Genomic DNA, 17759 nt, shown 5'->3' with positions numbered 1-17759 from the left:
TAATTTTTGGCATACATGCTTTCAAACTTGTGTTTGTAAATTTTGCTTTGCAGTCAACTAATATTGGATATTATTGTTGCAGCTTGTTTTTGCTATTACTGCCTTTGTGAGAGAAAAGCAAGGCCAAAGTTTTATTGAAAGTCCACAAGTCAGTTTACATGTTCTGTAAGTAATAAATAATGTTAACCAACACAAAAAGTACAAGAAAGCCTAAGATTTAGTTACTAAAGGCCAGAAATCTTCTTTTGTGTTTTGGCAGAGGTATGGGATGGATGGTTACAAAAATGTTTAATATTTGCAACAGTAAATTACCATTTACCTTCAACAGCAAATAAATGAAAAAGAGATATAAAAATTCTGCACACATATTGTGCTAAATATGACAGCAGTTATGGCAAATAGAAGCTACAAAACACACAGTGGCTACTTTCATATACAAAAATGTCATTGTTTCTTTTCTAACCCAAAAACACTGTAATTTATTGCTTGAACATTACAGACACATGGAAGACAAGGTGCAATACAATTAGTATTACAGAAATGGCAAGCAGAGCCTTGTGTTCCGGCCCATATAGACATTAGTTCCAACATGGGATGCAGGCAGCAAGCTGCGCACACAACTGCTACTGTCTTAGTTGCCCTGGTGGTCTCTAGAAGCTGAATCTAGCATGAACTTCACTCACAAACAATGAAGCAGCACACACACTGAGTTGATAGTTAGAGCAGTCTCTTTATTTAGTTCTTGCTTCTTAAATACAGCAGTGCCAAAACACATGGTGGCTGTTTACTATAGAAAAATATAAGCAATAAATGCTGATACATCTTTGGGATTTCTGTTGGGTTGTATCCCAAAGAGACACATTCATTTCTGAAAGAATCGGTATATTTCATACAGATGTCCATATTACAAACAAATCATACAGTGAACTGAACAAGCATGATGGTGTGGGCCATTCGGTTACAGAGTCAAAGAACTGGCAACGGGCGAGATATGTCGTTCGTACTTGTCGATGCCACACAGCCCCCACCCCCGGCAGTGTGAAGCATGGTTTTAGCACAGTGGAAGGGGACCATGTCCGGCGGTGATGGAGATGGCAGTGATGTGATGGGGATATCCTTCTCGAGGCAGGGACCAAGATAGGAGGTCAGCGTGGAACTCCTGTTGGCGGTGAGGCATCGGTATGCACATGAGGATGGAGCAGTGTGGGCTGGCAGCATTCGAACTGTAACCCTCCCTAGGGTGGTTACCGTAGCTCGGAGGAGCATGTGGTCGACCTGCTTGGGAGCAGGCGGGAGCCAGCAACCGACTGACAGACTGGGTCCTCGGTTGGGTAGGGCGAGTTGTCTTGCAGCAGGATGAAGACTGGTTGTTGTCGATGAGGATGGTGACGTCCTCCACACTTTCGGGTGGGACGTCAGTTTGCAGAACCACTAGAAGGGGTAGGGGGGAGGAGGTAGAGTGAGAAGGCGAGAACCCAAGGAATGGCATTGATGGTGATGCAGACACATGTTCGGGTGAGGGCTGCAGTGGCAGCTCTGAGGGGTTATAGCTTGAGCACAAGTCCTCAGTGCAGGGAGGCTGCATAACATCGTCATGCATGCAAGGCACTGGGTCAAGGTCTGCTGGTTTCACACAGTGGAGAGAAACAGTGAGTGGTGAACCTTTAACCCAGATGTCCATTGTGTTATCAGTGCAGTTTATGACCTCATGGGCCTGAATATGGTGGGGCAAGTGGGGGCTGGACAGAGTCATCATGAAGAAAAACGAACTTGCATGAAAGGAGATCGGATGGCACGTAGGAGTGTGGGGGGCAGTATAGCTAGATGGAGGGGGGTGGGGGGGGGCTCAGGGAAATGTTTGCAAAATGCATTAGGTGAACTCATTCCTGATGCCCTCAATATCTGGTTAGTACGATGACCGTAGGCTGAAGAATACCCATGGGAGGGCCTGGATCCCCTGACACCACAGTGCTGTCTTCAAAGTTCAATGCCACCGTTCTACCAGTCTGTTTGCTTGGGGGGTGGTAGGCAGTTGTGTGACATTTGTTGATACCACACAGCTGGCAGAGTTCAGCGAAGAGTGCTGATTCAAACTGCCAGCCCTGGTTGATGGTCACAATAGTGGGGCAGCTGAATTGGTAAATCTGCCACATTTTTGGTTGTTACCCACACTGAACAGCGGAGGGGGGTGGGGATGAGGAGTCTGAAGGTGCCAGTTAAGGAGTCACACCAGACTTCCTCTCAGACGCTGGCGAATTTTGCTTTGGTGAAAACAGCAAAGTGGAGGTGATGTTGATAAGTTGCTGTGTATCCTTGTCCTGGTTCTGTATGGACGCAAGGGTGGAAAGATCAACAACCATTGAGATGGTGCTAATGCGGGAAAGAAAATCTGCAACAATGTTGTCAGTTTGATATGGCAGACATCATAGAGAACTGAGAGCTGCAATCAAAATGCCAAAATTGACCGGGGGGGGGGGGTTGAGAGGGGTGGGTTGGTGGGTTGCGTATGGCATCTACTACTGGTGTAAGGTTAGTCAGGATGTGGAAAGGTACGCGCTTGACGTCAGGGCGGAAATGTTTCACCACCTCATAAACTGCTAAAAGTTTGCGGATGAAGACAGTATTTATTTTTGTTGGTGCATGATAGTTTCTTTGAAAAGAGCTGAAGTGACATGACAACACTGTTGTGTTGTTGTAGGACCGTGCCTACCAAGGAGTCACTGCCATTCGAGGTGATGAAGAGTTCAGCATCCGAGATTGGATGAGCGAGGGTGATGGCTCATTTGAGAGAGTCTTTCAGGGCATGGAACGCTGCATGCATTGGTTCCATCCACGGAATGGAGCACATCCCTGAAGTTTGCTTGCTGGTGAGGACATTAGTGGTGGTGGCCTGGGTGGCGGCTGCTGCAGGCAAATGATAACGGTAGTAGTTTATCATTCCCAGGAACCGACGGAGTTCTTTGTATGTGGTAGGGAGTGGCATGGATGAAATTGAGTGCGCCTTCAATTTGCATCATCGCCAGATACAGTAGGTACCAACAGTGAGGGTACGTTGAGAGAGATGGCGGCCGATCGACCTCTATGTGTTCGAGTTTGTACACCAGAGTGGTTGGTGCAAGCACAATATGCAGTGGCTCGGTGGGCAGGCAGGGAGTGCACATGCTGAGTGCCAGGTGGCATAGCATTCTGGGGATGGAGCGCAGCCTGCCCCTTCCTACAGCCAGGAGAGCTACTGGAGCAGGAGTGCCAACCTGTTGCATGAGCTGCTGCTGTTGGCGCTAGTGTGTGAGTGAAAAGACCTGGTCAGCCATCTGTGGACACGAGCCGATGGATTCCAGGGCATGGGGGAAGAGATGAACCTGGAGATCTGTAGGCTGTTTTGATAACCACACCAACCACAGGGTTTCGTCTGGCATCATCTGCCTGCTGATCAGGAGGTGTAGCCAGCGCCAAAGCAGGGACGAGGTGCAGTCACCGAGATGTTCCTGAGATGGTCAGCTGACTTCCCTTGCTGGTTAGCTTGTTGCTACAACTTCATTTTCTCTTCTTCTCTGAAGTATATCTGCTAGGAACAAGAATTTCTCAAGACTTTTTCTACTTATGAAAATAAACAGACATATGCAGTTTCTTTTGCTTCACAATGTCCAAAGGTTAAAAAAAGAGTTCATATCATATACAAATAAGAAAAGGTTGGCTTAAAACCCAAGCCCATTCTCATTCTGAATCTGAATACATGTCTTATCTTTTCCCACTCTAAAACAAGCATTAATTAACAATATCTCAACTGTTCTTTTTTTTCCCCACTACAATCATCAAAGTTATAAAACAGCACAGAATACACAAACACTCCTTGTTCTTTCACTATGGCTTCCCTTGTTCTTTCACTATGGCTTCCATGGCACGACCGGCAAACACTTGTCGGTGCTGTTCGACCGCCACGCCTATAGTTGTCTCAGGATAAACTTCAAACCTACACACACAGACGGGTGATGTGCAATAAATACTCTCTCTCTCTCACTTATATTTAAAATATCGTGTGTTTGAGACAGACAGCCGGGGTGGATGAGCGGTTCTAGGCACTACAGTCTGGAACCGCGCGACCTCTACGGTCGCAGGTTCGAATCCTGCCTGGGGTGTGGATGTGTGTGGTGTCCTTAGGTTAGTTAGGTTTAAGTAGCTCTAAGTTCTAGGGGACTGATGACATCAGAATTTAAGTCCCATAGTGCTCAGAGCCATTTGAACCATTTGTTCAAGACGGTAGAAGGCTGAGTGGTTCTAGAATTTATGCGGAAAATCTCAAAACACTATATATCCCCCCCTCAGATTGAACATGTGATATTTTATACATAATCATTATGCATATTAATATCCTACATAATAACAATTCACATTTTAAAAGTATTCATCTATTATGTTGGTTTATATACTTTTTTTTTCTTCACCCATAAATCTTTGTTCTCTACAGAGCAAGCTTCCGCTTCTTGTCTTTCTACTGTTTCCTAACTCTATGCACATTAATATCCTACATAATAACAAGTCACATTTTAAAAGTATTCATCTATTATGTGGGTTTATATACTTTTTTTTCTTCACCCATAAATCTTTGTACTCTATAGAGCAAGCTTCCGCTTCTTGTCTTTCTACTGATTCCTAACTCCACCTTGTTTTTTAGAACATAAGCATTTATTTATAATTTCATTCCACATTATAATTGCTTAGGAATTGTGAGGATTCTTTCTTTAACTCCAATCGCAAACTTCAGGTGCTCATGTCACTTGAGTACTTTATTCTTTATTCTAATTCTTTGTACTATTTCTTTAGTACATAATAATCTCATTTTTTATAGACTGTAGTTTGTAGAAACTCTGGGCAAAATAAAAGTGTTCCCTCTTGACACCCATAAACTTACCTCAAACGTGATAATGCTAGTGTTACATAGAATACAAACTTACCAGAATAATCCTATAAGACATGTGACTTCTGTCACGATACTGTCCCCTCCTGCTAGGATCAGTACCTATACCTTACTTGTGGGTTGACCGTATGAGTGCACTTCCTTTTTCCGTTCTGGCAGGTACACCCCTTTATACAACATCCCTATTTTTTAGACCACAGGTCGTCCTATTTCCATGTAGCTACCTTTGCCCTTTATATTCAGTAAATGTCCAGTATGCCCCCTTATTCTGCCTTGAGTAGGCCTCACAGTTCATTACCCTAGTATACGTTCATATGTATACTATTTTTTTTTATTTATTTGTTTTTTTTTCCACGCGATCAGGCCCAGAGGACCGCGCGCCACCACAGTTAGAGCTCTCCATCCGTCTCTGTCTTCTGCTATCTGTCTCCAGTTTTCCGTGACTCCCAGCTGCAAGAGGTCTTCTCTCACTCCATCAATCCACCTCTTTCTAGGTCTTCCCACTGGTCTGCTGCCTGACGGGATCCAGTCCATTGTGATTTTGGGCCATCTTGTTGCCTCCATTCTAACAACATATCCAGCCCATTGCAGTCTTTTGCTTCTCATCACTCCCACGATGTTAGGCTCCTTGTACAGCTCTTCTAATTCAGTGTATGGCATCTTCTCCATTCTCCAGTAATCTGATCTCTGACTGGTCCAAATATTTTCCTGAGGACTTTCCTTTCAAATGTTAGCAGTCGCTTAAGGTCTTGTTTTCGAGTGCTCCAGGTTTGAGAACCATAAAGTACTACTGGCATTATTAATGTCTTATACAACTGTAGCTTTAGTTGTTGCGAGACACTTCTACATTTTAATATAGGGTCTAGAGAGTGATAGTATCTGTTTCCCGCCTGTAGTCGTGCTTTTATCTCTGCTTCAGTTGATGTTACTTCTGTAAAAAATGATCCAAGGTATTTGAACTCTTTCACATGTTTATACCTAGTGTTGTTCACCATTAAATCTTGAGAGTTCTGGATCTTTCTTCCTATGGTCATATACTCTGTCTTTTCAGAGCTAATTTGTAGACCGATCCTAGCTGCCAATAACTCCAAGGTCTGGATACTTCTCTTCAGATCTTCTTGTGTGCATGCTAATAGTGCAGTTTTGTCTGCATAGGCCAGATATGTAATGTGTTCATTACCAATTTGAATGCCCTTGATGTTTTCTTTGTTGAAATCCCGCATTACCTTCTCAAGTGCCAGATTGAAGAGGACAGGTGATAGCCCATCTCCTTGGCATAATCCTGTTACAACTTGGAAGCTTTCTGTCATTTGATTGCCTACCTTAACCTTAAGTTTTGTGTCATTTAGGCATACCTCTACCAGTTTGACCAACTTCTTTGGTATACCAAACTCTGTCATAGTTCTAATCAGGCTAGGTCTATGTATACTGTCGTAAGCCTTCTTGAAGTCTACAAACAGGAGATGTATCTCTCGTCCGTATTCATACATTTTTTCACAGACCTGTTTTAGGACAAAAATCTGGTCCGTGGTTGATCGCCCTGCCTGGAAACCTCCTTGGTATTCTCCAATTATGTCTGTTGCTATAGGTTTTATTCGTTCTAATAGGCAGTTGGAGAAGATCTTATAACAGGTGTTGAGTAGCGCTATGCCCCTGTAGTTGTCACATACGGATTTGTCTTTCTTTTTATATATGGGGCATATCACAGCTACCTTCCATTCCTCTGGTATTTCATGTTTTACCAAAATTTGCTCAATTAGCTTGTGGATTTTGAAACAGAGGATTTCGTCTCCAGCCTTGAGAAGTTCAGCAGGAATACCGTCCTCACCTGGACTTTTACCATTCTTAAGGTTTTTATTCTGGTTCCTTATCTCCTCAATGGTGGGAGGAGGATATTCTGGGTCTACTGTTACTGGTTCATCAAACTCAAGTAGTTTGGTTGGTTCATCAGAGTTTAGTAATTCTCTGAAGTATTCCATCCATCTTCTTCCAATTTTTTGATCTTCTGTTAACATTCTTCCATTGGCATCTTTTATGAATCTGTGTTGATGGTATGTCCCTCCTTTAAAACTTTTCACTTTTCTATAAAGTTCTTTATACCTATTTCCATGAAAGTCTTGTTCAACTTCCTCCATGATACTTTTAACATATTTTCTCTTTGCTTTCCTCAATGTGACTTGGGTCTGCCGTCGTGTTTCTTCAAACTTCGATTTTTCTTCTTCTTGCATATTGCTTTGTATCCACAGTAGTTTGGCCCGTTGTCTCTCCCTGATAGCTCCCTCACACTCCTCATTGAACCACACTCTTTTTCCCCTAGTTCGCTTTGGGATTATTTCTTGGGCTGTTTCTTTAATGGTCTCTGCAATCGCCTTCCAGTTCTGATCTACCACAGTATCTCCTTCCTCTTCATTCAAAGCCTCAAAACAGTTTGTTAGTGCTATCTTGAAAGTTCTTCTTATATTATCTTCAGTCAGACTCTCATGGTCATATCGAGTGACTCTTTGCATTCTTTTGTGCTTCCGGGCTCTCCATATTGTTTTCATCCTTCCTCTGACAAGGAAGTGGTCTGATCCACTTTCTGCACCTCTTGCCGTTCTAACATTTTGTATCCACTTCTTTATTCTCTTCTCTACAATTAGGTGGTCAATTTGGTTCACTGTTTTCCCATCTGGAGACACCCAGGTTCCTTTATATATTCTCTTCCTGTCGAAATCAGTACTACTTATAAACAAGCCTTTTGCAGTCGCAAAGCTAACCAGCCTAGTGCTGTTATCACTGCTCACATCATGTAAACTGTGCTTTCCGATGGTCCCCATGAAGGCTGCTTCTTTCCCTATTTTCGCATTAAAATCTCCAAGGATAATTTTGTAATGTTCACTTGGTACATTGTCTAAAACCATTTCTAATTCCTCGTAGAAAATATCTTTTTTGATGTCATCGCTTTCTTCGGTTGGGGCATGACAATTTATATATGTGAGTTTGTGTTTTCCCGTGTCTATGGTTAGGAGTGAGATTCTGGGGTTGATTGATTTAAAATCTATGAGAGTGGTACAGAGTGATTTCTTCACTGCGAAACCAGTTCCTAGTGAGTGGTTTGTTTCTGAGGCTCCATGGAATATGACATAGTTTTCCATTTCTGTAGCTCCGGTTTCTGTCCACCTTGTTTCTTGCAGGGCCAATAGATCAATTTGATACTTATCTGCCTCCCTTACTACACTTTTGCTGCCCCAGGTTGGTATAGGCTTCTGACATTCCAGGTCCCTAGTTGTATTTCCTTCCGTAGTCCTTGTTCTTGCTTAGGTCGTTTTACAGAGATCAGTCTTATCCGAGGCTCTTCTGTGATGCTAGTACCGGTGATTATTTTTTCCAGGACGGGTTGGTAGCCCGTCGCCAACCCCCAACCTGGAGGACCAGGACTTTTCATTTGGGGTTTTCTCCCGTAGAAAGATTGGCTTCTCCACACCTATAGAGGTCTTTCTTCCCTTTTGTACATATACCAGGGAATGACAGGAAAAAGAAATGGTGAGGACAGGTTTGGGATAGGAAAGGGGAGCGATAGATCGTTGTGGGACACACTTTGTTTGGCTCCTCCCCTTTGACCTGTCCGGCATGGGTGACCCTGCTGGTAGCTACGCTACCGCCGGCATAGTCCTCCGGATCCGGAGCACGCAAACCTCCTCGCCCGCACGGACAGTGCTACGTTAAGGCGGTGTCCCCTGAGGAGGTCATATGTATACTATAATATTTTTTTAAATTGCTTAATCAAATGCCCACTAAAGTCTGCTCATCAACTTCTATACCTGTAATAGATATCATGTCTGTATGTTCTATTCAGTAGATAATATGTTTACTTAGACTATATGACTCCCTCTATCCTACAATTCCTTGGCTTATGTTCTCTTTCATACTTATACCTTCTTCTTATCTTTGCTTGATATACAGTCATCATAGTTCATATAGTTTACAGGTCATATATATATATATATATTTAAAAACAAAGATGATGTGACTTACCAAATGAAAGTGCTGGCAGGTCGACAGACACACAAACGAACACAAACATACACACAAAATTCAAGCTTTCGCAACCAACGGTTGCCTCATCAGGAAAGAGGGAAGGAGAGGGAAAGATGAAAGGATGTGGGTTTTAAGGGAGAGGGTAAGGAGTCATTCCAATCCTGGGAGCGGAAAGACTTACCTTAGGGGGAAAAAAGGACGGGTACACACTCGCACACACACACATATCCATCCACACATATACAGACACAAGCAGACATATTTAAAGACAAAGAGTTTGGGCAGAGATGTCAGTCAAGGCGGAAGTGCAGAGGCATCTCTGCCCAAACTCTTTGTCTTTAAATATGTCTGCTCTTGAGAGGGATGCTGGAGGAGGTTTGGTGTTAAATCGTCTCCTACATAATGGACATTCCCACCTTCACCCTTGAGGTCCGCAAAGGAAATCTTAGCAACTCTATGGAATTGACAAGTGATGAAGAGTCAGTCACACTTGTTCGCGACGGTTGTTGAAAGGTGTGGTGTGTGTTTTGTGTTAGTCATAATTTATACATTCTCGTAAACCATGCTGTTATCCACAATACCCATCCCTTTCAAACTGATACAAACCCTCCCATCTACATCACATCTCATAAAAGGTATAAAATATTTTGTACTAAGTAGAAAATTATATGCTATAGTATCATTATTTAATTAGTCATCCAATATTATGTGTTCTGCTAATGTAATATTCACTTTTGTTCATTAAGACAAACATGCATTAGGAAATATAAATCTGAACTCTGGCCTGAGTATGGTGGTACATCTGTCAAAGAATAATGCAGTTGTCCTAAGGCCAGTTCAGTGAGTACGGAAACCTCGTGTAGAGCAAAAAAGTCTGAGAACAGTATTCCCATGACCGAGGGAGATAAGAATTGACCAGGCACCTAATATATCCTGTCCCAAGGCTGTGCCAAATGACTGAGATTGGAGACAACATGTGTACAAATTTCTGCCTCATGCTGCAGCCGAGCAAAGTCAGGACATCTAACTGACTGGAACAAAAAAATCTCTTACCAGGAGCAATTTTGGATGACGTAATCACAAATTCTCACTGGTATGGTTTTTCCAGTACCTGTAAGTGTGGGATGATAGAATAGTTTGGGGGAATTTGGCACAGGAAGATTATTACTGAAGAAACACCGATAACAACTTGGGACTTGACAGTCATCACTCTGCCTGTTAACTAAGAATGTTAACATCCCTGGGGGATATACAACTCTGCCTGGGTCCCATGGATCTGGTATTAGCTGTTCTTGTGCGTTGTGACACTAGTATTTTCTTTAAATTTCTTTTGAAAGTCTTCCCACTGCAAATCAGTCACCACTTCCATAGTTAACACAACATTAGGTGAAGTTTTTCTACTTGTTCCTGGATAAGTTTGAATTCTCTCCAGAGTTCGTCTATGCTCTTCCTGGGATCAGTAAATTTGGAAGAAGCCATAGGTGATGTATTCCTGGATGTTATTCTCTCAGTGACTTTCCAATCTGTAATTTCTTCTACCTGTTCTTCCAAACTATTTATATTTATAATGTCGGAGTTCACTAGTTTCTCTCTGAAATTTCTTTCCACAGTATCTACTTGTGTATTCACGCGTGTAATTTGTGATTTGGTAATTGGTATCAACTTCTCTTGCTTATCAACGCTCTCTATTACAGTATGTAATCTCTGCTTTACAGCATTGAACTTAACATTACATAAATTTTCAAATGATCCTAATTTTTCATTGATTTCAGTTTCTACTGTTTTACATTTTTCCTCAATATGAAATTCTAACCTTTTTGCTAAATCTTGGTTTTGATCATTCTGTTTCTGACTAAAGTCAGTGAATAGTTGATTTACATGAAGGTTTAAAGAACTCGTTTATTCTTTCTTTAAATCTAAATTCAATTTTTCAACTTTACTATTTAGTGTGTCGAATTCAGTCTTTAGTAAACATATATTTGTTGCCTGACTATTCAAGGTTTCACTCTGGTCATTTAGAACTTCATTTTGAGCATTTAAACTATAATGTACCAAACCTATTTCTTTCCTTAGAGTTTCATTCTAGCATTTAATCTAGAATTTAAAGTTTCATTTAATTGTAAACTCTGGGCTTCTAGTTTATCATTTAGTTCCTTTCTTAAAGCCGCTGAATCTGCACTCTGTGCATCTAATTTAGCGTTTTGATCTTTGATTAGGTTTACTAACTCAGACCAGTTCGGCATTTCTCTACTGACTCTCATAGCCATAGCTGGTTCTTGAGTTTTTTCCATTTGTCCTAAGTTATCCATATTCTTATTAGTTTCAGACCTAGTAATCATTAAAAAAAAAAGTTCAACTCTGACATGCGTACAAATTTGCGCCTCATGCTGCAGCCGAGCAAAGTCAGGACATCTAACTGACTGGAACAAAAAAAATCTCTTACCAGGAGCAATTTTGGATGACGTAATCACAAATTCTCACTGGTATGGTTTTTCCAGTACCTCTAAGTATAGGATGATAGAATAGTTTGGGGGAATTTGACACTGGAAGATTATTACTGAAGAAACACCGATAACAACTTGGGACTTGATGGTACAGTAATGTTGTTCACTTAACAGTTCTTACTCATTTGTACTAAAACAATACAGTTCTGTTTTACGCTCACCCAGTGTAGAGTTTAGGCTGCGTCAGCGAGCAGATGTGTAACAATCACCGGTGAACAGCAACTGGTGCCAGCAGCATCAGATGCTGATTTCTGCATCTGCTTACCCACGATGTGCAAGAGCTGTATACTCCCTACACCAGATCTTCTCAGTCAAATTCTTCTCAGCATATCTCTTCTTAGTCTAATACGTTGATCTCTTCTCTCCATTCTTTTAACGTTATTACTTTCTTACGTCTTCCCGTTTTTGCATTTACTAATTTTCACCGTTTGAATTTTTAGCCAGAATCCAATTCTGTGAATTGATTCTTTTACCTTGTTATGCTCGGTTGCTATGGCAGCACATAATATCTTCTTATCTAGTTTTCGTCTCAAAATTCCTGTTTTCTTCTGTCCTTTCACACAGGTTGCCACGTTCTAACACTTTGAATGACTTAAAGTGGCAAAAAATGAGTGCAAAATCGCACTTCTTTAATTATACAACTTACTTGAGATGGTCAGCTGACTTACCTTGCTGGTTAGCTTGCTGCTGCAACCTCCTTTTCTCTTCTTCTCTGAAGTATATCTACTAGGAACAGGAATTTCTCAAGACTCTTTCTACTTATAAAAATAAGCAGTCATATGCAGTTTCTTTTGCTTCACTTCATGATGTATATTTGAACATCAAACTTTTACAAAACTTCTTTCCCACATAAACAAACACTATCAAGTAAGTCTCTTCGCGTGTCCAAAGGTTAAAAACAGAGTTCATTTACACATAAGAAAAGGTTGGCTTAAAACCCAAGTCCATCCTCATTCTGAATCTGAATACACATCTTATCTTTTCCAAGTCCAAAACAAGCATTAATTAACAACATCTCAACTGTTCTTTTCTTTTCCCACTACAATTGTCAAAGTTATAATACATAAACACTCCTTGTTCTTTCACTATGGCTTCCATGGTGCGACCGGCAAACACTTGTCGGTGCCGTTCGACCGTTACATCTATAGTTGTCTCACGATAAACTTCAAACCAGCACACACAGATGGGTGATTCACAGTAAATACTCTCTCTCTCTCACTTATATTTAAAATATCGTGTGTTCAAGACGGTAGAAGGCCGAGTGGTTCTAGAATTTAAGTGGAAATTCTCGAAACACTATAACATTGTTCACATCAGGTGGGGGCCCCTAAAATGCACTGAGGGGATGAACGGTCACTGGGCCTGGAAATTGGCCTGGAAATGTTCGTGATATACACTTGGCATTGTCCACTTTGTGAATCGATGAAGCAGTAAAGCACTCAGGCATTGCAGGAGCATGATCGGTACACATGGTCTGCATCTGATACATAATTTGTGCACGAAATGCAGAATCCACATCAGCATGATGAAATGCAGGAACCTTGCTCTCCTTTATCATTTTCAAAATGCGCTTGTTGATGCATTCTTTAAAAAAAAATGGTATTCAGAAATATTGAAAAGACTAGCACAGTGATATAATTCATGTTAATGATGGACTGAAATATTCTGCAAAAGCAGTCACAACTGTATATCTGTGTATTGATGTGTAAACACTGCCAACTGTATCTCCATAGTCTCTTTAATAATGTTTTATTGTTTTTATACTGTGTGCACAGTGGATAATGCTCAGAAATAAGAGATTTTGTGGGCTGCAAAGGCAAGATTAGTATTGGTGTGCTTCCACACTGCATGCAATCTGACCTATATAAAACATACCACATTCCCAAGGTATTTTATATTCTTCAGCCTTCTTCATTCATGAAAGAAAGTCTGCAGTCTTAGGTGGTGCACAGAAAACTCCTGTAACTTAAAATTTTCAGAAGACCTTGCCTACATTGAACAAGACTAACTAATGGAAGAAAGTTGTAGATTTTGTCAAGAGACTATCTTCCTTGTCCAATATCTGGTTTTTACATTAATTACCAGCACACTGTTGATCTTCCAGGCAAAGTATCCATTTTTTCTGAAAAAAAAGAAACAACTCTAAGAATCATAAACTGTATGTGCCGTATGTGCAAGTGCCTTAAGCGTACCCTTGATATGTGACAGGTGATGGGAACTGGAAGACCATAAATACAAATCCAACAATGGAAACTCCCAGTTGGAATATCAATAATATAAGGGAAAGCTAGACTGCTACTCACTGTAAAGATGACATGTTGAGTTGCAGACAGGCGCAGTGAAAAGATAGTTACGCATGTACCTTCCATCTGAAGCATCCTTCAGAAAAGGAAACACACACATTCATTCACACACACATGACCTCCATCACTGACAGCTCGGACCTGAATGCAACTGTCACATAGAACTGAAGCAGCAATCTGGAGGGGGTAGCAAAGGGGAGGCAGTAGCAGGGTAAAGGTGGGGCAGAGAGACAAATGCTGGCTTGTAGTGTGTGAAGGGACAAGATTACCAACAGGTGCAGCATTGGGCAGCAGTAGGGCATGGAGATGGAGGTAGGGGGTGGGGGCAAGAAAGGAGAGGAGTGGAGAAGGGGAAAGACGTGTGGGTGCATTGGCAGAGGGCAGCACACAAAAAAAATGTGAGTGGGCAAGAATAGGGAGAAGTGATTTGACAGAGGAGGCAGAAACTGTTTGGTGGAGGGTTTGGGGACAGTAGGTTACCATGGGTTGAGGTCAAGACAATTTTGCTAGCAGAGAACGTGTTGCAAGAATAATTCCCTTCTTCACAGTTCAGCTGGTGGTGGAGGGGAGGATCCAGGTGGTCCAGGTTGTGAAGCAGCCATTGAAATTGCATATGTTGTGCTTAGCTCCATGTTGTGCACAGGGTGATATACTTTGCTCATGGCCACAGCTTGGCAGTGGCCATTCATCCTGGTGGACAGCTAGTTGGTTAACATACCAATAGGAGAAGCTTTGCAATGATAGCAGCAGAGCTGGTATATGACATGCCTGCTTTCACCTGTGATGGGGAGGATAAGCCTGTGACAGAGCTAGAATGGAAGTGTTGGGTAGTTGGATTGGGCAGGTCTTGCACCTGGATCTTCCATAGGGATATGATTCCTGTGGCAAGGTGTTGGGATTGTGAGTGGCATTGGGATGGACTAGGACATTGTGGAGGTTGGGTGGGTGATGAAACACCACTTTAGGAGGGGTGGGAAGGATCTTGAGTTTCAGGGCATGATGATAGATAATCAAAGCTCTGACAAAGGATGTGGTTCATTTGCTTCAGTGCAGGGTGTTACAGGGTGATGAAATGGGCACTCCATTGTAGATGGTTCTTGGGTACGTTGGGATGATTTGGGATTGTGGGAAAATGGCATGGGAGATCTGTTTGTGGACTAGGTGTAGGGGATAGTGCCTGTCTGTGAAGGTTTTGGTGATAACCTCAGCATACTGGACAAAGGAGTTCTTGTCACTGCAGATGCACTCTCCCCTGGTAGCCAGGCTGTATGGGACAGATTTGTTGGTGTGGAGGGATAGCAGCTGTCGAAATGCAGGTATTGTTGGTGTCTGGTGGGTTTGATAAGGACAGAGGTGTGGATGGAGCCACCAGTGATGAGGTGTTCAATTTACAAGAAGGTAGTATACTAGGTAGAGGAGGACCAGGTGGAATGGATAAGAGAGAAGGTGTTGAGGTTGTGTAGGCTTGAGGATAGGGTGTTTGGCCCTGACTCCAGGTCATGAAGATATCATCAATGAACCTGAACCAGGCTAGGGGTTTGGCATCTTGGGAGGTCTCCTATAGATAGCCCACAAACAGGTTGGCATACGAGGATGCCCTGCATGCCACAGGTTTGTTTGTATACCTTCCCTTCAAAAGAGAAGTGGTTGTGAGTTATCACAAGATAGTAAGATGAATGAGGAATGAGGTAGTGGCTTTCGAGTCTGAAGGTCATTGGGAAATGTAATGTTTAATAGTGGTAAGACCATTGGCATGAGGGATGTTGAGGGAAGTGGTGTCAACAGTGACAAGTAGGGATCCAAGAGGTAAAACGGTGGAAATGGTGGGGAGTGGGTGAAGGAAGTGGTTGGTATCTTTGACATGGAAAGCTAGATTACGGGCAATTGGTTGAAGGTGTTGGTCAGTGAGGGCTGAAATTTATTCATTGGGAGCACAACAGCCAGATAGAAATGGGCCACCAGGATTGTTGGGTTCTGGGATTTTGGGGAGCATGTATGGAGTGGGTGTGCAGGGTATCATAGAGGTGAGGAAGGAAATTAATTCAGGGTAGAGGTTCTAGTATCGGCAGAGGCCTTCAGCCAGGTAGTCACTGCAGTTTGTAACGACAGTGATGAAACATTTCTCTACAGGTACGATGATTAGATCAGGATTAGTTTTGAGGTTGTGTGCAGCTGTCCTTTCTTCTGCTGTAAGTTTGGTGTTCTGTGCAATGGATCTGAGGAAGGATGGTGAGGCCAACTTGGACATAAGGAATACCTGGAAAGTGACCAAGGGATTGTTAGGTGGAAGGTAGGGGGTGGAGGCAGCATCACCATTAAATGGTGGTATGAACAGCGAGAGGGTTGGAGGCATCTGCGGCAAAGAAAAATTTCTATTGCAGGGATCAGCAGAGGGAGAGTAGGTCTTTGACAAGTCCATCATGGTTAAACTTGGGTGTAGGGCTAAAGGTGAGGCCTTTGGATAGGACTGAAACTTCTGTGGGACCCTGTTTTTGGTGGAAATGTTAACAAGAGTGTTACAGGGATATTTTGGCTCTGGATTTTGTGAAGCAATGGTAGGAATTTTTGGAGGATGTTGCAAGCTAGGCAGGATCTGGGTGCTGTGGAAGGCTTAATGAGGGGGAACACTGAGTGTAGGATAGGGATGGATAGTTGTACCCCAAGACAGAGTAGGATGTCAGGAGGTTGGATAACTCATGGAGGTGGTGTCTAGAGAGCCTCTCCAGGTGCTGGAGAGCAAGGGATTCGATTTCAGAGCTGTGATGTATGTGGCAGGGATCCTACAGTAGCAGTATCTTGTGGAGGGAGCAGAGGTGGTTCTGGTATGTCAGTCCCATGGAGATGTGTTTTTGTTGTACCAAGGACTGGTGGTATCTAAAAAGGTGAAGGTCATTGTGAAAGGAGGGGATGGGATCCAGAGTAAGGAATAGTTAGACCATTCTGGGGAGGAGTGGCGCGGGAAGCATTTAAGAAACCAGATGTGGAACTGGCACAAATCATAAAAATACACAAAACTGCTTGAAACTACGTAAAAATAGGCACAATACATTAGAAGTGTAGAGAAAAGTGGGAGAAAAGATACGTATGAGGTAAGGGAGTATGAGTGTGTTGGGCCCATGTAGATGAGGAAAATAAAATGTGAACATATGCAAGGATGAAGGAGGAAGTGGGATCAATAGGAATAAACATAATTATAACTATCAGAGAGGGAAAAATCTGGGGCATCAACTGCTTCATTGACAATCTGCACAGTGCTGTACCCATGTGTTGAGTGTTGACAAGATCACTGATACAGTATGGCTCAGAAGTATGAGCTGTTTGGAAGGCAATCAATAAACATGTAGAATGGAAGCAGCAATCTGGAGGGGGCGGGGAAGGGTAAGGGATAGCAGGGCATGGGTGGGGGGAGAGAAGAGCACTGTCCGATGGAGTGTGGAGGGACTAAACTGCCAACAGGTATAGCATTGGGAGGCAATGGGACAGCAGGGTTTTGGGGCAGGGACGGGGGAATGGAGAGTGAAAAAGTAGAGGAGCAGGGGAGGGGAAAGATGGATGAGTGCATTGGTAGAGGGCAGCACACAAAGAGGTTGAGAGGATGGGAATAGGGCTGCTTCACAACATGGGCTGCCTGGATCCTCCCCTCCATCACCAGATTTACTGAACTGTGCACATGAAAATTATCCTTACAACACGTTCTCCACTGCCAAAATTATCCTGGCCTCAACCTATGGCAACCTACTGTCCCCACACCCTCCACCCAAGAGTTCTCTGCTTCTCCTGTCCTATCACCTCCTCCGTATACTCTTCCCCTCACCCTCTTTGTGTTCTGTCCTATGCCAATTTACTCACCCATCCTTCCACTTCCCCGCTACTCTCCTTTTTTATGCACCATTAATTTTACAGTACCATGTCTATTCATTTGATTATTCTCTCAAATGTGGTTGATATAGTTGTCAATCTGGAAGTGGTTTTGAATGTACATATCCAACAACCCCTGGCTGGAATTTACTTATGCTGGCA

General features: G+C 42.6%; 1 protein-coding gene across 1 annotated transcript in view; it reads left to right on the top strand.

Moving 5' to 3' along the window:
- LOC124613475 (dynein axonemal heavy chain 6-like) overlaps nucleotides 1–17759 on the top strand; it is a 984594-nt gene that overhangs the window by 783402 nt on the left and 183433 nt on the right. Inside the window, exon 125 of the mRNA XM_047142181.1 lies at nucleotides 83–165. Within this exon, the coding sequence (XP_046998137.1) occupies nucleotides 83–165 (83 nt within the window). The remainder of the gene's footprint in view (nucleotides 1–82; nucleotides 166–17759) is intronic.

This window comes from Schistocerca americana, chromosome 4 (assembly GCF_021461395.2).
Source record: "Schistocerca americana isolate TAMUIC-IGC-003095 chromosome 4, iqSchAmer2.1, whole genome shotgun sequence".
Lineage (NCBI taxonomy): Eukaryota > Metazoa > Arthropoda > Insecta > Orthoptera > Acrididae > Schistocerca > Schistocerca americana.
The sequence above is the reverse complement of the archived record's forward strand: the minus strand, read 5'-3'. Positions and strand labels throughout refer to the sequence as shown.